This window comes from Coffea arabica, chromosome 9c, assembly GCF_036785885.1.
Source record: "Coffea arabica cultivar ET-39 chromosome 9c, Coffea Arabica ET-39 HiFi, whole genome shotgun sequence".
Lineage (NCBI taxonomy): Eukaryota > Viridiplantae > Streptophyta > Magnoliopsida > Gentianales > Rubiaceae > Coffea > Coffea arabica.
In genome coordinates this window covers 32,504,841-32,526,740 of record NC_092326.1, presented here as the reverse complement: position 1 = coordinate 32,526,740, position 21,900 = coordinate 32,504,841, and the positions used below count along the sequence as shown (strand labels likewise).

Below are 21,900 nucleotides of genomic sequence, written 5' to 3'. Positions count from 1 at the left end.
TGTATACCTCCAGGATCCAATTTATCTTCCTTGAGGGTTTCGACCATGTTTAGCCAAAAACGTTAAAGAAAGGCGCTACTTGGGAGGCAACCCAAGACTATTTATTTTAGTTTTCGTACATTTTTTGAAACTTTTATTAAGTGTTGGAATCATTTAGTAGTTTGTTGTTTTGTGGCAAGAAGTTGGCAGTTAGACGTGCCCGCGCTAAGTGGTCACGTCTAAGGAAAAGAGTTGAAAGGCGACGGTCAAAAGACTCTATAGCAGTTAAGCGTGCCCACGCCAGGTGGTCAGGTTTAGGAGAAGAAAATTCTCATCCGCGGTCAGAAGATTTTACGGTAGTTAGGCGTGCTCACACCAAGTGGTCACGCTTAAGGAACTCAATTTTCGAAAACTGGTCAGAAGACTCTGTAACAGTTAGGCATGCCCACGACAGGTGATCACGCTCAAGGATCAAAAATTTTGACGGATGGTCAGAAGACTAGAGGGCAGTTAGGCGTGACCACGCCTAAAACAGGGGTCCATTGAACCCAAAAAAAAAAGGGTGAAAAAACGAAATTGTCCTTATTCAAAAAAAAGAGAGAAAAATTTCAAAGACCCGAAGCCCTAATCTTTTTGTTCTTCTTCTTTCTTTTCTTTTTCTTTCTTCTTATTCCTTCTTTTCTTTCTTTTTCTTCTTCCCCTTCTTTTGCTCTTCCCGCCACCACAACTCGCTATCCGCCGACGCCCCTTGCTGTTCGCCGCCCCATCCAGCTCGCTCGACATCCTCCAGCTGCACAAAAGCTAGCCCGACAGCACTCGCACGCCAGTCACGCGACCAGCGTGCGACGCCTCCCTCGCTGCCGCCCTCGCCGCGCAGTGCCTGTCCAAGTGCTTGACTAACACGCGAGCTTGCAGCAGGCAGGGCGAACTCCATCGCGCGCCCTTCGCGAGCTCCAACCGCACATTTCTCCCTGCCCATCGCGCGCGAGTCACCGGGCGCGCCTTTTCCGCGCAAGCACCAGTAGACAGCGCGAGCTCACAGTAGCTCTCGCCCAGGCGAACTCCCTCGGGCGCACCAGGCGTACCAGCGCGCCAGCCCCTGCCCACGCGCACGGGCCAACAGCAGCTGCAGACCAGCATCTCGCGCGCGATCTCCTCACCTTGCGCCCACGCTCCACAGCCACCATCTCCAGCCAAGCGCGCACCAGCGCCTCAGCAGCCTCCCTGTGCACCAGCGCGTGCAGTTGCGCGACCCCAGGCGCAGTCCACGCACCGCACCAGGAGGCGCGCGACCTTCTTGCCACCGCTTTGCCGCCACTGCCTCTCCAAACCCCCTCCGATGATTTCTTTCTTTATTTTTCTGTCATTAATTAGTTGAGGCCAGATTAATAGTTTTTAATTAGTTGAGGTCAGATTACTAGTTTTTAATTAGCTGACGCCAGATTTTTTATTTGCTAGCTGAGGACAGAAATTTTGTGCTTGTTTGGGTGCTGTGATATATCTGTGGTTGATTGTTGACTATTTGTTCGATTTTGTGCTCAACTAGTGATATTTGGATATTTTTACTCTGGTTGCCCGTTTAATTAGTTTTTGGGAGGAGTTTTGATGTGTTTATCTAACTAATTAATTTTGCGGTTGAATTGGTAGTATTTGGAGAAAATTTTACTGTTTACATGCTTAATTAGTTTTTGGGTGAGCTTATTATCCGTTTCTGCAATTATTTTTTGTTGAGAGCTGTGTTTAGAACCCTTTGCTTTGTTTGGTGGCTGCCTACTACCGTCTTTTGAACACCATTACCTTGCCTTTGCCTTGTTAGCTAATATCCAATGACTAAACCAAAAACTAAAGGCAAGAACAAAGCTTCCACCTCCACCCCATAGCCTACGGTCTCCTTGAGTGGACCTGCCCTAGCGACTGGTTTGGGAGGACCCGGACCCGCCTTGGACGGAATAGAGAGGTCCATATCTCCTTTCCGGCCCATTTTAGCGGTCATTTGACCTTCACCCGGGCTGCCGGCAAGGAGCGGTACGCCTCGGCTTGCACAAGGAAGATAATTCTTTGTAAATATATCCATGACCCTACACTTGATCTCCTAAATCTGAGGGATGAGGTCACAAAGCATTTAGCTGACATAGGTTGGACCCGTTATGCTGCTATCATTCTACCTGCTTTTACTGAACTGACGTGAAAATTCTATGCTACTTTTGAGTTCAATATCCCCGATGAATTCTCCGTTACCACTCTTGGGGTAGTGAGGTTTAGATTAATGGGTTGAGAGTTCACCCAATCTATCACTGAATTTAATTTGGCCATTGGGTTCATTGATATTCCCTACTCCCAGAGTGAGGAATGTATGCACAGTCTGTGCGAGTACACGGAGCCATTTTTCTCTCATAACATTGGTTATTGGAGAGATTGTCGGTTGACCGACACAACTATGACCCCAGCCAGTCTAAGGCATCTTTTCTTAAGAGTCCCGTCTACCGTTATTTACATAGATTTATGGCTTACAGTTTCTCTGGTAGAAAGGATAGTTCGGGTACTTAACCAAACCCGAGTTCTTTTTCATTTGGTGCATGGTTACTCGGACTAAGGTCAATTTGGGTTGCTGGTTTGCCCTCCACCTCTGAACTGTGTTAAGTAAGAAAAATAAGTCATTAATCTTAGACTCATTTATCACTCAATTGGCTGTAAATCTTTGGGTTTTGGACTTGAATAATCATAATTTGTATCGTGCTTGTACTATGGAACCCCTCGATTTAGTTTGTTTGGAGAAAATGGGTCTTGCGCAACAGGTGAATGGCGTTTTTCAGTTTGCTTCCCCGGGGCCAATCTTTGTTACTCCGAAGCACAGAGCTTCCAAATCCACCGCCCCGGAGGTCGATGGTCCTTCCACGAATGCCCCCGGACCATTCTCTTCGGCTCCTCCACCGTCTTCCTCCACCGATAGCCAGTTTGCAGCTCTTCGGTTCCAAATGCAGCACATGGACACTCGTATGGAGCGTCAAATGGCCGGAATGGCCCAGAATTTAGCGCAGTACCTCCATTACGTGGGTTTCCGCCCACCCTTCCCTCCACAGCCGTAGTTCATTTCTACCCTCCTCCGTTTTAAGGGAAGTGTCGTTACCTCAATACCTCTGTTTTGATCTTTCTTTACTTACATTGGGGGCAATGTAAGGTTTAGGTGTGGGGGAGGGCTAACTATGCATTAGTTGTGTTTTGAGTTGTTTGGTGTGCATTTTTCTTGCCTTAGTAGTTAACGGTGATAAATGCAATTGAGATATGAGTATAAGTAGTAAGTTCATGCCATGGGGTGTTCTACTATTTCTCGATAATGAATTGATTGATGAATATGCTGAACTTGACATTAATTTGATCACTTGTGCAATTTTTTAGCCTAATTTTTTTCGTTTGTTTGAGTGGTTAGTGCACATGGTTTGTCATTCTAGAATTTGCTCGGTTATGCATGTCAAGACCACATTTAAATGAGTTTAATGCATTAAAATGATAGGGCACCTAGGATTGAGCCATTTTTGGACTTTCTTAAAAAAATCCGACCTTTAGTTCATTTACCATTAGGAAGCCAAGTTGAGCCTTAACCCTTAATCTTCACTTGAGACCTTAGTTTTTACCCGTAAACCCTCTTTTTAGACTTTTTTTTGAATCTCGTGTAAAGAAGTGCTTTGATTTCATTACATAGAAATGTGGAGTATTATTTGGGAGGCATTACATATATATATGAAAAAAAAGAGCAAGAGAAGGAGAGGAAAAAAATTGTGAAAAGAAGAAAAAGTGCAAGGAATCAACAAGTGGAGTTGATTTTTATGGTGTTGGAACATATTGAAAAAAAAAAGAAGAAAAAGAGAAAAAAAGGAAAAAGAAAAAAAAAGAGGCGCAATAGATGAATGAAAAAGAAAAAGAGAAAAAAGAAGAGAAAAAGAAAAGTTAAAGGTTGTGGCGAGGGCCAATTTTTATTTCACTTGGGGGATTGTTGAGGTGCCTTGAAGTCTCAAATGTGCAAGAATCTGTGTAATGAACTTCTGAGCATTTTCTTTATATTTTTACACCCTTTGAATCCTTTTTATCCTACCTTCTTACCCCAGCCCCGTTACAACCTTGCAAAGTCCCTTGATTGTTGCATTTAGATTCATAAGTAAGTGGTGGCGATATGATATATGAGCAAGTTTATGGTAGTGTCATTCTATTGTATTGATTTAAGAGCCATCTTATATACATATCCTATATACTCTAGAGTGAATGAGCGCACTTGAAACTGCGAGAATTGTTGATTTGGTATATTCTGATTTCGATGAGGTTATTGAGGAATTTGGAATGTCATTTTTGGTATGAATTGCTGTAAATTGCTTGGCATCTTGATTGCACTTCTGAATTAATTATGCTTGAGGGCAAGCATAGTTTGGGTGTGGGAGAGATTGATAGGGTGCCTTTTAGTGGGATATTTTGGGCATTATTTCACAATTATTTGACTAAATATTTCATTAATTGGGTGGATTCTACTCAGATATGATTTTGATGCTAATTGCAGGAATTTATACTGAAAGATGCTTAAAAACAAATTCCAGAGGATTTGTCGTACGTGGGGCACTTCAAGCAGTGGGGCCCTCTTGAGAAGCTGAAGAAATTTAATTGTAATAGACTTTATTTTATTTGAGTTTTAGGGAGTCTTGTTTTATTTTGAATGTTAATTCCGAGAAGAGGAAATCTTTTCATTTAATTTCGGGAGCTACCAACAAAAAGGGGGGAATTGGACGTCAGTAGGGAAGCTTTAAACTTTCGTTTGGCTGAGGTTTAACTGCCGTTTTTCTACTTGTGCGATTTCGGTGAGCCGTAGCTTTGTAAAGAAAGCATAAGGCAATAGCCATTATTGTTGACTTTTGAAAATCAACTCTTCATGCTTGGATTGACTGAAAATTGAGAAATGAAGCAATTGAGAAACCTTTCTCTCATGTATCTTGCTTAGCAATTAGGAGAAAAGAATAAGGGCCGCAATTGTTGACTCTTGGCTTTGCTTCTCAATTGGCTTTGACCGACATTGAAATAGGGCATCAGACCCTCTTTTACGTTGGCTTTTTGGAGACAATTGGACGCAATAAAATCTTGTGCTTTTTTCCTCCTGGGGTTGGCCGAAGTGGGAGAACCGATTCGCAAACTTTTCCCCATTCTACACGTGCGGCTTGTCCTCTGTTAACGGAGGGATAATTCTCTAATTCTAGTCAAGGGGGCAACTGACGAATTGGTTCAACAATTACTGTGAAATCTAAATCATTTTTAATTATTTTCCTCACTTATTGATATTTATATGTTTCCTGCTTTCAATTGCTATAGCCTTGTGTATGATTGGTTAGTGCGCAATAATTAATTATTCATATAGGCTATTTTGCTAAGTAGGGGTAATTGAATCCGTAATTATTCGTTATCTCTGCCTTAGTAGCAACTGGCGTAATTGGGTTTATGTCAGGAGAACATACGATCTATCTTAAACAAACCCTCGTAGCGTGTTTATTAGTTAGGATTGAGCCTTTATAATTTTTAATGCAAGCTAGAAATTAAATCCTATGGTCGTACCTAGGGTTGTTTTTGGGTTAGGGAAATAGCTAACGGTCGTACCTTAGCTATCGATAAATTAAGGAAGGGTTGGTTGTTTATCGCGTGCATGACAACTATAACCAGTCTATCAATAAATGTTGGAATTATCTGTGAATCGATAATCAGTGCATGAACCATTTCTGAAGTATACCCTTGGCTAGAGTTTCTCTTAATTATTCCTGTTAATTAATTATTTTCTGCATTTAATTTATTTAGTTGGTATTTAATTCTAAAACCCCCCTATTTGTATTGACTTGAAAAGAAATAAATTCCTCTCGCTAGTCCCTGAGAAAACGACCCTGCTTGCCACTGTCTACTAGTTAGTGAAATCAGTTAAATAATTAATTTAGGTATATCGGATTAAGCAAACTCTTCAGGAACAGGGTGAATCAAGTAACCCATTGCATACCTAGAGTCCCTGCTCCAGTACTCGAATTGACTATTGACTGTTTCATGTGGTAGTTAGGTTTTATTTATTATTATTGCACAGGTTCAGCACCTGTCAACCCGTCACAAAATCCGCCACCCGGTGATCCTGGAATTCCTCCACACTTCGGCATAGGGGCCCGGATCCCAGCCAATTATCATGCCAGAAGTCTATAGCTCCTGCCCGTACGATCCAACCTATGTGATCCTTCGTAACCCCCTCGACCTCGCACATACGTTTCCATGTATAAGAATTACCTATTCTCTCCTCTGCCAAACAAGGATGCATGTCCCTACAGTACTTGAAAACAATAAACGTAGCCCAGAGAGACCTCCCCTGCCTAAACTTCCACCACAACTTCATGGAGAAGGCCTGGAACACCTCAGACAACCGCCGGAGTCCCAGCCCCTCTTCATCCTGTGGCCGACACAGATCCTCCCACTTCATCCAATGAAACCGTGGGCCATACTCCAACTCACCCCACAAAAAGGCTGCCATAGTTCTCTCGAGCTCCCTTAAGGCCCCCTTAGGAGGCGCCGCCGCTGCCAGTAAGTGAATTGGCATGGAGGACAGAACGTGCTTGAGTAAAATCACTCTCCCCCCCGGCGATAGGATACGGTGCTTCCAAGATAGGATCTTGTGAACAACACCCTTGCACAGCTCCCTAAAGTGGTCCCTCTTCCATCTACCCACAATCAGCGGGCACCAGAGGTACTTGATGGGGAACTCCCGCTTTCGGAACCCTATCATCTGCCCGATAAGCTTACAGCGGTGCGACCTATGGCGTGGGTGCACTAAGAAATAGCTTTTCTGTTGTTTATCTTCTGACCCAACACTGCACAGTATCCCTCCAGAACGTACATTATCGATTGCAAAGAAGACTTCAATCCACTTGTAAATATGACCACCTCGTCTGCAAAAGACAGATGAGTAATCGCCGGGGCACCCAGGAGGAACCCTAAAAGGTTGGACCTGGCCCTGATCACTAATGCATTCAAGGCTCTAGAAAGAGCTTCAACTCCGATTACAAATAAGGCCGGAGATAGTGGATCCCCCTGCCTCAAACCACGTGTAGACCGAAAGAAACCTCGAGGTGCGCCATTGACCAAGACAGAGAACCACACGTTCGAGACCAATCGCCAGATAACATCAATCCAGGTCTCAGAGAAACCAAACCGTCTCAACACCTGCAAGAGGAAGCACCAGGACACCCTGTCATAGGCCTTCATCATATCCAACTTGAGGACCACATTTCCCCCTCGGGATGTTTTCCCGATATCCGTCACAAGTTCCTGAGCTAGCAAGAAATTCTCCGATATCTGACGCCCTTTAGCAAACTAAATTAAAGTTTGAAAAAACTAAATTAGAATCAAATGGTTGTTTATAGGTGAAGTAATCAAATGTTTTTGTTGTATTCTTGAATTTGGGTGAGATGAATTGTCATGTCAAATTAACTAAATTTCTGGTATGTTCGCTGGTTGCGTTAACATTTAATGCTTTCTTTTATTTCCTACTAGTTGTTCAACTTTTTAGTTTTGTTATGAATTTGAATTAAGTGAAGTGCAATGTTCATTGAATTTAAACCGTTTGCAATTTATCTACTTGTTGTGCCTGTTAATGAGAGTGCAAATAATTCATAATGTTCAATTATCTTAGGCTGGTTGTTTAGCTATCAATTGAAACTAGATTGGTAGAATAGTTGGGTTTTTTCTGTTTGCTTTTGTTTTTGTTTTTCTTAATAAAGATAAAAGGTACATAATTGTACAATTGGCTCATGACTTTTATATGAAAAAAATTTAGATGAATATGAACTCTTTTCTTTTCATACGTTTCTCTTTGTTCCTAAGAGCATCTAATTTTTTATATGATATTCTTTAGAATCTCAAATTGTGCTAATGAAAATTTTTTATGATTGGTTTGAGTGAGAAATTTTGACACATAATAAATGGAGATAGAGCGTTGTAAATAGTTTTAAAGGGAGAGTTTTCAATTTTAATTACCAACATTATTGAGATGTAATCAAGTGAAATATTTCATTTTTTTAATTATTACCACAATTAAAATACAATAACTTTAATTAGAAAACATGAGGGTAGGCTACTCTCTCCCTTTCCTCTTGTCTAACATTTTTCTACTTCTTCTCTTCTTTTTAGAAGGCCTTTTTCCTATGGACTCAGTTTTACTTTGTATTACTAATAAAGTCACTCCTATGATTTCTTAACAAGAGATTTCTATTTCTACGGGAGACTCCTAGTGAGAAATCTCTATTCTCTTAAGAGTTTCCAGTGAGATTTTTATGTAGTTTCTTTTTGGTTCTCTTATATATTTTGTTGTTAGAATTGAACTTATTCCAAATAGGCTTGTTAGATATGATCTTCGGTCTATCTTGACACATCTTATTTTCATTATTGGAGTTTAAAGTAATTGATTAGTTCGATTTGATAATTATAACATGTATAGAAGTGAGTTGCATCGATTTATCTTATTACAAGACATTTTGGAATTTCTTTGTATATTTCAGATTTGATCATAATTTTTGTATTATATTTCTTAAATTGCAGATTTGTTATTTCTAGTTAGTGCAGATTTGTGTGATATAAACTAAATCATGGTAAACGATTTGTAACAATCTCGTTAATGAAATTTGTTTTTTAATAAACAATACACAAATATAATTTAGGTATAATAGAAATTAAAATCCCAGAGTGTTTACACTCAAGGATCGACATAGGGGGACAGGCAGAGGCAGTCACCTCCCTAAAAATTTTCAAAAGTTTAAAATTCTCCCTATAATTTTAGTTGATATTTTAGTTGTCAACTAAAATTATATTATTTTGCCCCCTAAACATAATTATCAGTAATTCTTTTCATTATTTTGTCCACATTATCTTAATGAAGTGTCGTACACCAAACTAACAATTAGTTTTCTTATGAAAGTATACCATTAGTATTTATTTTATAATATAATTAGTACTACTTTTGAATGACAATTACAAAAAATATTGAGTTTTCTTTTAACCAAATTTCTTATAACAAACCAACTCTTATTTTCTTTGATTACTATAACTTTAAAATAGCAACTAAGGTAACATTGTACATGTTATATAGGAAATCAAAGATTAAATATATAAATATATATATTCAACTATCATACAAATTGAAAATTTTCAACTACGGTTTTGAATGCTTCACATTAATAGTGAATAAAAAAGTATAGAGTCTATTCCTTCCCATTTTTAATGTATTTTTTCTTTATTTTTTAAAAATTTCTTGTTCCTAATTATAGTCTATTGAACTTTCATTTTATATTTAGTATGTTTTATGTGCTATAGAAATTTTTTTTTTTTGCTATAATATCATTGATCATTCGCCTCCCCCTCCCAACTAATGCTTAGACTCATCATAAGTAATGAAAATGATAATGATAAAAGTTAACGCAAATTGATAGGAAAAATCACACGCTAACTAAAATTTACCATGAAAGAAGCATTAATTTGGCCATCAGCAGAAAGATCAATCTCGAGTAAATACTAATTGATAAACAAATAAAGAAAATTCAAGGGTCAGTGGCTAAATTGCTGCGAAGTTTCTTCGTACGTATCATCCATTTTCACATTAAAACTAATCGTTTGGTCAGCACATCCATGTTCTTGACAATATATATACATATATATATATATATATATATATATATATATATATAAATTCATGCAGGCACTAATTTAACACAATCAAATAAATGCCCAGTTTTTGCATTTAAATGGACAATTTAAAAAAAAAAACATCTTTAGTCGAACGTTATCTTGACTTTAATCACTTCCAAGACAGATCATTCGAATAAGTCAACCTGATTTGGCTAATAGGGATTGATGATTGGCTAGCTAAAGAAAGAGATGAAAGAAACTTTTTAAAAATTTGAAAGAGGGCATTATAGGATAGTCAAATGAAAAATTGGACTATACTATTGGATCTACTTTGTTACATAAACCATCAAAAGAATGGAGGTGATTGTAATTTCTCAAATCTTAGGGGAGCTGTCTGCTATTGTCAGAAGGTTCAAGGGAGGTTTCTGAAATTATCCCTAAAGACGGTGTATCAGAGGGTATTTATAGATTAGGTTAGATATCCTTACTTATAAATATCAAATTCTTAGGGTTTATACCTTAACTAAAATCTTACTATAGAGAATAATATCTTTGACTTAATTGATTGATTAATTTGATTGAATGAAACATTAATTAATAGAAGATACTAATCCTTTTTTTTAAATAAAGGATACTAACCAATCATCAGTTAGTGAAAAATATTAATCATTCATTGATAAAATGTCAATTAATTAATCAAGATTCAATCAAATTCGGATCAATCACATGGGATAGAAGTACATACTCTTCAAAAGATATTATAAAGGTCAAATTCTTTCAAAAGCACAACAAATCACAAAGATTTGATCAATTGCTTCTCATTTATCTTTGATAATCTTTCTGAAAATCAGGCTCGGTGAATACTTACCAATTGAAAAGTATTATGAATGTCATACTCTATATGCCAGCAAAATGTCGCATTCTATATGCCAATCAAAAACCAATCACACGATTTTATCCATTTTTTGTCATTCCCAAATTTGGTAAAAGCTTAATCCATACTTAATTAGGATAACAACTTTAAAGGGTGTGTAGCTCTTCTGTTCCTTTCTAAGTTATGGTTAGCACCTATGTAATTACAGGCATTGAGGCAAACTATTAATCTATGCTCTCACAACATAACTTATAACCTGAAATACTAACTCGTGAAAACTTATGCTTTTTTCATTGCTTTATTATTGGTTTAGACTTCTTATTTTCATCAACAAAATTTTGAGTTATTAAAACTTTAAAAAGTGGACAAATGATTATTACGTTTCTGCCAAAAAAGAGTATTTAGAATAAAATTGTGCCAATTTGAACCTATATAAGCCAATAAAATCAGCACTTTCCTTCACTGTTTTTATTAGTCATTTAACTCAGCTTAAGAGGGGTTATAAGTCTTAGCCACTTCCTGTCTCACATGTTCAATTTTACAATTACTACACAAGGAAAAGGAAATTCTTCTAAGACCAGTTTTAACGAGGTTATACCAAATTAATTGAAATCCCAAGAATATGGCAGATTGAAAGAACTTAGGGATTTTATCTTACAGCACATACCAAAAAATCACAAAAAGATTCTGTCACTGCCTATATAAATAAAAAAAATTTGCATGGTTGACCCGTATGCTTTAATTTTTTTTTCTTTTTGCAGTAGAAAATTCACTGCTGTGGGAGTTCTTAGTTTGTTCACCATGGGTGGATTTTTCTCTAAGGTATGTAATTTTCCTTTGTCAATGACACAACTATAAAGTTCTTTTTCTTAATTAAATTTTATTTTCTAATGGCAGAAAGTTGAATTAGGTTCAAGTTTATTCATTGTGTTTTTTTTTTCCCTCAAAAGCCATCATCTTGTTCATGCATATTTGTGAATCTCCACAAGTTTATACTTAATTATCGATTTTTTTCCCACGAAGGCATAATGCTCAAGTTTATACCTTTAGGAATTTGATTTTAATTTCAACCTCTTTGGTGTATCATCCTATTAAGCTTTCAGATTGAAATTTGAAAGCAATTCTATTTCTTTCTAAGTGAAAGCAGAACCGCGCAAGGCTCTGTTGATTTTGTCTGTGGAGTTCTTAATGACTTGATTATATTTACCACCATTTCTGTAGGCTTTTCTGAAGATGTTTATACAATCATAAACTAAAAGCCCTTATGAAAGGACTCAGCCAAGGAATCTTCCAACCTTTAAGAGAAATTGACAATTATGGCAGTAATGCTATACATTGCATCATATACTTTGCATTATTCACAGTGTATGTCTCCCTACTGCGTCCAAGAATTAATTATCCGAAGGTATCAACTAAGCATACGAATAGTATTATTATTGCCAAATTCCATAATTAAAAGAGTAAAGGCAGAGATTACAGGTAGATTATGTTATTCCTTTGTCATTTGACTCGAAGAGTATTTGGAAATTATTTTTATAATTTGAAAAATAATTTACAGGCAGAGATTACCATTTTTTGTGCTATGATATGCATCAAAGAAAAAAATCTGAAATTTGTGCATATAACACAAGATATTTATTTTCAAATAATGAAGAATCGAAGCACATGCTATTTCTTTTCTTTTTTTTTAAATTCTATTTCCCTTATTCTTCGTTAAATCCCACACTCTCTTTTAAGCTGTTTCAATCAAAACTTGTTTTAGTGCGCCGGCATGGGCAACATGTCTAGACCCTCAAACTCCCCAAGCACCAAGTCCAAGTCCAAGTCCAGCAACCCTTCACCAGCAGCAGTCGTAATTCGCGCTCCTGCACCACCAGCTCTGGCTGAATCAACTCATTCTTAAGGGCACAGCCAGTGGGCGGATTTAGTATGGTGGCAGTATGAGCCCACGCTAAAATATTACTATTACGTATGTAATTTTAATAAAGTAGTAGTTTTGCTTCCATTAAACTTTTGGAAGGTTAATAATTATATGTCTAGTTTTGTTATATGATAAGAATTGAGTATTAAATAAAGCAAAATTTTGGTTTTCCTAACCGGTGCCAATTGGATATTCGTTAACACATTTAAAATTCACCTATCATGTATGTGCACATATTACCAATTATTATATTTTCTTTCATTTATATTCTTTTCCTAGTTAATTTTGCCTAACTTCCATTGCATTTATTTACTTTTGTCAATTAATCTTAGATTTCTAAAAATATGATACTTGAAATATATTTTAATGAAATTGGTACTCGTCAGATAGACCCTTAGTCAATTTAGTTCATTTGAAACTTGGTGTACTTTATTATTGATTAACTAAATAACTTACATGGGGTGTTTTTTAAGGAAAAAGAAAAGGTATTACTTCGACATATGATATGATGGTTAACTGGACTGTTTGCATCCTTAAATATATATATTTATATATTAATCATCAAAAGTAGGTCAAATGCTATATTATTATTTGTTATTCCTATTCTTGAAGTCTTTGCTATCTTTTTTTTTTTTTTTCTAAAGCACAAGGCTCCATTTTTTTTTATTTGGCGAAATTTTGCAGTTGTTGTAGTGACTAGTGATGAACGATGTGTTGTCAAATGTTTCTTCGACAATAATTATTTTGTTATTTAAGTTAAGAAAAATATACTTTTTGCAGTTGAAAACGATGAGATTATAGAGCGTTATGAAAATATCAACATCACAAGCAATTGCAGAAGGTACAGTCGCCACTACAGTACATTTTTAGCTAATGACGTTTTTTTCCCTCTATTTGGCACCATTAGGACACCAGATATTCACATACAAAGAGAAAATTGTACCCACTATTTAACCTTTAAAATTAATATCCAATTCCCTCAATTGTAATACTTTCCCAAAAAATTTATACTTTTGCCTAAAAACTAACATCTGGCTGAGGGAACCAAATAAACAAGCCCATTGTTTATTAGCTACAATTATTTTGTTTTCCTCTTCAGTTATCAGGGGCTAGTTTAATTTTGCTTTTTTTTTTTTGTCACATGCTAACTTAATATATGGATGGAGTAACATACTTTTTCTTGAGATTTTACTAATTTTGAGATATATCTTCTTTCATTTTTTGAGGTGCCCTAAAAACATCTTATGTTTGAGGAATCTATGTGTAGATTTATGGTAAAAGGTTCCTAATCTTGTCTTCTCTTCCAACATTCGTAATGAATTATTGTAAACCAACTTCGAAAGGCCTTTGCAGAAAACATAGAAAAACAATCGAGTTCCAAGTTAGATTGAACTATTTAGCATAATTCAACCCCACTCGTTTCTTTTTTTCTTTAGAGTAGATTTTATATACATTGACAGTGTATACACTATCACCATTAGATTCATGACACATGTCCAAAAGTTGAATTTCAAATTTAAATTTTACATAGTTGTTATTAATTTAATACTGACAATATATACACTGTCAATATAGGAAAGATCAATCCTTTTCTTTACGGGAAAATCAGAAACTTTTATTAGGCAATAGTCAGTAAATCAGCCATAATGTGAAGCTGGAGAAAGCTTGGAGAATCATACAATTTGACTGTTGGCAAACTCAGCATGCCTAGCAAAGATGGTGCGCCACCTTGTCAGAATTACAATTTAACATCGTAACTTATAGCCTGCAACTTGCTCTAACAAAAAATGTTTTCAATTAATCTTCTATCCAAGAACACTATATTGCAGCGGCGGAGCTGGGACTTTATCTAGGAGTTGCAATAATATTAGCTTAGACTTGCAATGTGTTGATTTATAGATTTTGGACCAACTAAAGTCAATTAAACATTTTGATCACTAAATGCTTCTATAGTGAATCAATTTATTCAAAATCATCTACAGCTTGAGATTTATCATTTTACAAGTCATCTAATTGTATAAAATTGTATAATAATTAAAGATATGCCTAAGAATATAGGATGCAAACTTTATTACACATACACTTAAAAAAGGTTTTATAAAATCTAGAACATTTTTAAGTACATTATGTTATCATAATCCGGCGGGGGGGGGGGGGGGGGGGGGGGAGGAGGGGAGGGCTAGGGTGGGTAGTGGTGGGTGGTTGTAAGATTTTATAAAATTTTAAAAATATTCCAAAATATATTTTCAAAAACACCATTAAAAACATCTATAATAAAAATTTTGCACATACAGTAAAATATTTCAAAAAACCCTCCAAACGGAGCCAAATTCTAGGAAAAGATTCTGCATTTTCATAATTTTCGGGGGTGTTTGGTCGCAAATTTGCAACTTTGTTCCTTCCTATCCTACCCTCAAACCGGTTAGGTATTATGACTAATCACCGCAACCACTCTGTTCTTTGTTTGCCGGCTGCAAATGCAAATAAATAGCTGAACTTTGAGAGACTTGCAATGCAAGTTACAGTAGTTGTATGTCACTAATTGATTGCAAGTTCAGTGGTCACTTTCATGCCATACCCAACCAAAACCCCCAGCCCAAATACAATTTTAGAAGATAAACCACCAAGAACTTAAAGTGGTGCGGGAGGTTAAGAATTCAATTTTTGCCTTTCACCAATTTATCCACCATGGATCTTCTGTTTCACTTTTTATTATATTACTATTTATCTTCCATAAATATTATATTTTAGTTCTTTTTTGTTTCCTTAAGATCCAACAACTATTAACTGAGTAAAAATATAAATAAAATAGCCTTAAAAAAGCAATGTATAATAAAAAAATAAAAAAATAGTAAAAAATTAATTAAAAAATCTCATTTTTATGCATTTTGATTTTTTGAATTTGCTAAATTTTGTGTATTACTCAGTTAATAGTTATTCAATTTTAAGAAAATAAAAAAGAAATAAAACATGATATTTATAAAGGAGAAACAGCAATATAATAAAAACTAGGATAGATAGTAGTATAGCAAGTGAGACAGAAAATCTGTTGCTCAATTTATCACTATATGTGACTGTAACTTTCGGTGGTTTCCTTTGATGGTAATTCAACTTTCGTCGGCTTTTCCTTCCCCTAAACTAGGTCAGAGTAGATTAGATTACCGAAATATTACCGTTTGAACAAAAAAAAAAAAGATTAAAAGCCTTTTTACTTTAGACCACAATGGATGGATGAATCCACTGAAAGAAAGGATTTGGAATTGGAAGGACAAGACAACGAATTACTCAATCCACGTCGCACGGACCTCAATTATATTGTAATAATCCAACAGGACGATAGGCTGGAGCCCTGAGTGACAATTTATTACAGACAACCAAACCAATCCTACATTAATTTATCAATCAAACTACACTGTGAGTGAGTGAGTCTGTCTCTTGTCTTGTTTGCTACTGTATACTCCATTTACAGCCATGCCATGGTGTTCTGGAAGGTTGTTGGTTGATGAATTAGAAAATTGATGATCAAACTAACGTTGGTTGCTCTTTTGTTGACCAAACTTTAACATTTGTTATTGCGTGAACATCAAACTTTAACTACTACTACTACTACAAGAGAGCAAAGCGAGAAAATGATATCCAAAAACAAAAAAAAATAGAAGAAGAGAGTGCATCCACTTTTAACGCATGCATATCAATGATGATCGAAAAGAACTTATTATTATTATTATAAACAATAAAAAGAAATTTTGATGTAATGACATTCTTTTTTTTTTCTTTTCAAAACGATAAAATTTTTTATTAATAAGTCAAAACTATACAATATCTGAACATTGACACAAACATAGTTACAAAAATGTAACTTGACACTTAAGAAAGCTTATTCATTTAAGTACATACAAAAGTTTATTCTCTCCATACTCCATAATCATGTATACACATAAGAGGGGCCTAAGGCCCTAACTACACAATACCACTAGTATTATTTTGCTTCAATGCATTTGCATGTGCCGCCTGCCAAACAAAATTAATTGATTAATTTGGACGCTTTTCATATCATATCATACCCCTCCTCTCCTCTCCTCTCCTCTCCTCTCACATAATCGTATAGCTCCCAGTGTTCTACTCACTGAAATAATCACACCAGCTGTACCAGTATCCCTTCCCATACCCGTACCTGCACCCGCACCCGCACCCGCACCCGTGTCCATAACTACCATAACAGCGTGGCAGGGGCATGTGCCACCAGTACCCACAGTAGCATGGTCCCCCTCCGTACCCTTCCAAACATGGGACACAGCGGAACACCACTGGAACTAGCGGGTGCGAGCACGGCTTGGGCTTTTCCGGCACCGGGGGCTTCTCATCGGGTTTAGGCTCCTTCTTGGGCTTTTCCGGCACTGGGGGCTTCTCGTCGGGTTTAGGCTCCTTCTTGGGCATTTCCGGCACTGGGGGCTTCTCGTCGGGTTTAGGCTTCTTCTTGGGCTTTTCCGGCACTGGGGGCTTCTCGTCGGGTTTAGGCTCCACGATCTCAATGCACTTAATGACTTTGCCACCCTTGCAACATAATTTGTCGCGGATTTTCTCCGGGCTACAGCACACCACGGTGATGGTCACCAGATTTTGCTTCTCATCATATACCTGGTCTCGGATTTCTCTTGCCCAAAAAATTGAGCATCACCCCAAAAAAACTCAAATTCTTGTCCACACAAAATAAAGCCCCTAACTGATCACTAGTAGTTTCATAAGCCACATTACCTAACTTCTGTTAAAAAATGACCCCAAAAAGGAAAAAAAAAAAAGAAATTGTAACTCATGGTGGTGCACATGCCTATGTACGTAGTCGGTGAAAAAGTGGATGTCCTCCAACCAACTGTACTTGCACTAAAGAACTACTAGTATACTGGTAATGAAAACATAAGAGATAGAATTGATAATTATAAGGGACTCACGAGGAAATTTGCAGAGGATTTTCTTGACCTTCTTGTAGCAGCAGGGGCACTGAAGATCAACCTTGAGTCTCATTTCAGTGAACTGTATGGTTGCATATTATCGGAGCAAAATAATCAAACTCGATCCACATGTGTATTAACACTGACGGAGCCAAGGGGATTGATGGGGCCCGTGGCCTCTTAATTTTTGAAAATTTTAATTCATAGTGTGTAAATATATGCGTAAAATTAAAGTTGGCCTTCCTAATTTTTTATAATTTTAGTTTATATTACGAGATTTTATATATGTGTGCGTGAAAATCATTTTGAGCATAACATCTTGAGATAATTTTATTATGAAAAATTTTGGCCCTAGAAAAAAAAATCCTGGTTAAATCACTGTATATATTTGTAACAATCAAGAAATGTAAATTATATGGTACTAATAGTTTAAGCTGAGAGATCTGGCTAGTGATCTTAACATAAAACGAAGTATATCTCACGTCGTAGGTGCTGTTATAGACTTGCAATTAAAATTTCCAGATTGAGCAAACACCAAAAAGGGGGGGGGGGGGGGGGGGGGGGGGGGGGGGGGGGGGAAGGATGCAAAACAATATCACGAACATTTGAGGGATGGCTTGGAAAGCTAGCAAAAGAATCGGCTTACCTTCTCAGCCATGGTTGATGAGGGAGGCAGTCAGTGGCGATGGGTGGATCTGATCAACAATCCGCAGCCCAATGCTAAACGTTGGAAAAGAGAAGTTTTTTTTTTTTTTGTTTTGGGGGGAGGGGTGGGGGGGTGGTGGGGGTTGTCGGAGAAGGGAAGTGGGAAGGGATGTAGGCAGCAATATACTAAACTCGATGCTAATAAATGGCCGAATCAGAGAGTAGGAGCCTATTAGGTAGAGAAAAGTGAAAGGACTTCATGCAGAAAGATAGCAACCGGATAGCATGCAGTACTAGTCTAAATGAACCGAAAGGGCGTTGAATTTTGATACCATCATCAAGATGTCTGCTTTCTAGTAGTATGACGTAAGGTAAGGTAGGTATTAGTGCCGGTAAATAGAACGAGTGGCTCGAAAACTCGATTGAACTCGACTTGATAAGATTCGAACTCAGCTCATCAACTTTAATAAACAAGTCAAGTTTGAGCTAGAAATTTCTTCAGTTAATTAACGAGCCAAGCAAACTCGAATCATTTGTTATTCGAATAGCTCACTTGGGTTCAATAAGGAAGGATATATATATATATATATATATATATATATATATATATATCATTTTATAAGTTAGAAGAATAGAAACTGGAAATTATAGGGTTTTGTTCTCGAACTCATGCGAGCTCGGCTCGTTTGTTGTAAACGAGTCGAGCATGAGCTCGAACTCGAGTCATATCCTATTTGACGAGTCAAGTTCAAACGCATTCCAAGACTCGTCTGGTTAGTCAAGCGAGCTCAAGTCTATTGAGTTCGACTAAATAAGGCTCGAACTCAGCTCATCAATTTTAATAAACGAGTCAAGTTTGAGTTAGAAATTTATTCAGTTAATTAACGAGCCAAGTAAACTCAAATCATTTGTTATTCGAATAGTTCACTTGGGCTCAATAAGGAAGGACATATATATCATTTTATAAGTCAGAAAAATAGAAACTGGAAATTATAGGTTTTCGTTCTCGAACTCGTGCGAGCTCGACTCGTTTGTTGTAAATGAGTCGAGCATGAGCTCGAACTCGAACCATGTCCCATTTGGCGAGTCAAGTTCAAACGCATTCCAAGCCTCGTCTGTTTAGTCAAGCGAGCTCAAGTCTATTGAGCTTGACTAAATAAGGCTCGAACTCAGCTCATCAATTTTAATAAATGAGTCAAGTTTGAGTTAGAAATTTATTCAGTTAATTAACGAGCCAAGTAAACTCGAATAATTTGTTATTCGAATAGTTCACTTGGGCTCAATAAGGAAGGACATATATATCATTTTATAAGTCAGAAAAATAGAAATTGGAAATTATAGGTTTTCCTTCTCGAACTTGTGCGAGCTCGACTCGTTTGTTGTAAATGAATCGAGCATGAGCTCGAACTCGAGCCATGTCCCATTTGGCAAGTCGAGTTCAAACGCATTCCAAGCCTCGTCTGTTTAGTCAAGCGAGCTCAAGTCTAACTCGAGTTAAGCACGACGGCGGTCAAATACTCGGCTCGATTAATAGCACTAGTTATATATGGTAGGGCTAATTCCTTAGATTATATCTGAAAAAAAAAGTCAGTCAAACATTGCTCTAATGAGAATGATGTACCAAATTATGCCTACCGTGTGCTGACGAAATACGGCAAGGCAAAAAAGTTTATTTAAAAAAAAACGACTGACACTACCGTGCTTAGTCAACATGGTAGAACAAGTCAAGGAAAAAAAAAAGGGCTTGACAGATTCTTTTTTGGTAGAGGATATCACGATTCTGTAGCTTTTGATCGGAATTTAAAAAAAAAAATGCTGTCCTTTGCCGTGCTAAGTCAGCATGGCAGGGGTGTTTTTTTAATTATTATGAGCAGGTCAGATGTTGAAGAGGGTGAAGAAACATTTTTGGAGGTTGTTCAAGTGTGTATTGAACTGTAGTTCTGATGGCAGTAGGACTCAACTGATTTTCAAGCGCTTGTCTTTTTTTTTTTCTTTTTGTTTTTCCTTCCCCTCGTACTACATGGAATGATTGCCATTTTAAGCATCATTCTCATGAGTTATTAGATGTGTAAATTGTCTATGAGTACAAGGTGTACAGTTTGAGAATTTATAAAATATCTTCTATCGTTTCCGGAAAAAAAAAAAAACACAAGGTGTAATTTACTGGGCACATAGTTATTGGTATATGCATTTGACTCTCTTCTTCAACATTTGATCGATTTTTTTTTCAACTATAATCTAAGGAATTAGGCAAATGGTGGCTTTGAATTGCAGAATTGTGCGGAGGAGTGACACTGTATCCTCCCTCCATCAACATCGATGCTCCGTTGCTGGTTTTGATAAGCCCACCTCCTCACCTTGCAAAAAATTACCTCATCATTCACATATTCCCAATTCCCACAAGAGCAGGTCTTATAGTAATTATCCATGCATCTCCCCCACATGGTGCTATCACTATTTTTTTTTCTTTTGGGTGTTTTGGGGTGTGGCAAATTGTGCAAATGATTTAATTTCTTACTCTGCATATCTGTTAAGCAGACTGTTAACAAAACATTTCAAAACAAAAAAATAGGCACTCTGTTAGTGTTAACAATATCCCCCCACCAAGCCCTCACAGGAGTGGTCCAGCGGTAAGCGGGTTCTTAAGGACCCTTGAAGTCCTGGATTTGAAACTTACCCTGGACTACTTAAACCTCTGTGACTTGCCCGGGGTAGGGGTGTGCAAAATCGAAAAATTCCAATTTACTGACCGAATTCGAATTGAATTCGGAATTTCGAATTGAATTCGGAATTTCGAATTCGGTAATTCGGAATGGAAATCGGAATATCCGATTTCGAATTGGTTGAATTCGGTAATGAGATTTTCAAATCGAAAATTCCGATTTCGAATTCACAATTCGAAATCGAAATTGAATTCGGAATTCCTATTTCGATTTCAAATATGTTTTTCATATATATATATAATATAACATTTATATTATAATAACAAATTTTATATTCATGAATTCGATGAAATCGAAATTCCTATTTCGATTTCAATTTCGTTTTCACACATACATATATAATATTTTTTTATATATATGTAATATAATTTTATATAATAATAATAATTTTTATATTCATGAATTCGGTGAAATCGGAATTTACCGAATTCCGAATTGAATTCGGAATTGGTGAATTCGAAATCAAAATCGGTCAAAAATTCTGATACCAAAATTTCGAAAAATTCCGATTTCAAAGTTCCGAATTACCGATTTCGATTTCGATTCACACCCCTACTTGGGGCCGTGGTGCAGCACTCCGGTTTGATGTGCCGACTCGGATCCTAAGGATCCGAGTCGAGGCATGTTTCAAGTTACCCAAAAAAAAATATATTCCCCCACCCAAAACAAGGCGCTGCGGAATTTAATTGGGACGCTTGTTATATAAGCAAACATTCAAAGAGGATGCGTATTTCAATAGTAGTCGGACGAATCAGTACTCTAATCATGCTGTGATTTAATTAATGGTCACAAAATTATTATTATTTTAAAGATAATTTTTTTTACGTTAACAAGTTTAGATTATACTACATAATATGAATTCAAATCTTACATATGTGACATATATTCAAAATTGTTAGTATAAAAAATTACTACATTTTTAATGTACAAAATATTCATCCTTATTTTAAGTAGACAATGTATGAGTTTGCTAGCTAGGTCCAAAGGCTTTTTGCTTCTATGTTTCCTGATATGCTCCTAAAATTACATTTACCTTTATCGGCAGCCAAAAGAGAAAAAAAAAAAAAAAAGAAGTAAATCGTACAAAGTATGAAAAAAGCCAAAAGCAAATGAGGAAGGCCGAGGAAAGAC

At 36.7% G+C, this 21,900-nt stretch overlaps 1 protein-coding gene across 1 annotated transcript; it reads right to left on the bottom strand.

Annotated features, from left to right (window-relative positions):
- Nucleotides 1-16,263: 16,263 nt before the first annotated feature.
- Nucleotides 16,264-18,177, bottom strand: LOC113709349 (uncharacterized). The gene is made up of 3 exons (XM_027232093.2): nucleotides 18,048-18,177; nucleotides 17,402-17,483; nucleotides 16,264-17,104 (listed from the first exon to the last, which is right to left on the bottom strand). The coding sequence occupies exons 1-3, from the start codon at nucleotides 18,057-18,059 to the stop codon at nucleotides 16,572-16,574; spliced, it is 627 nt and encodes a 208-aa protein (XP_027087894.2). The 5' UTR covers nucleotides 18,060-18,177; the 3' UTR covers nucleotides 16,264-16,571.
- Between the last annotated feature and the right edge of the window lie 3,723 nt (nucleotides 18,178-21,900).

What these genes read in the sequence shown, in the direction of transcription:
- LOC113709349 (XM_027232093.2), bottom strand. An exon ending in AATCCTCTGCAAATTTCCTC is followed by an intron (nt 17,105 to 17,401) that starts GTGAGTCCCTTA and finishes TTTGGGCAAGAG; the next exon opens with AAATCCGAGACCAGGTATAT.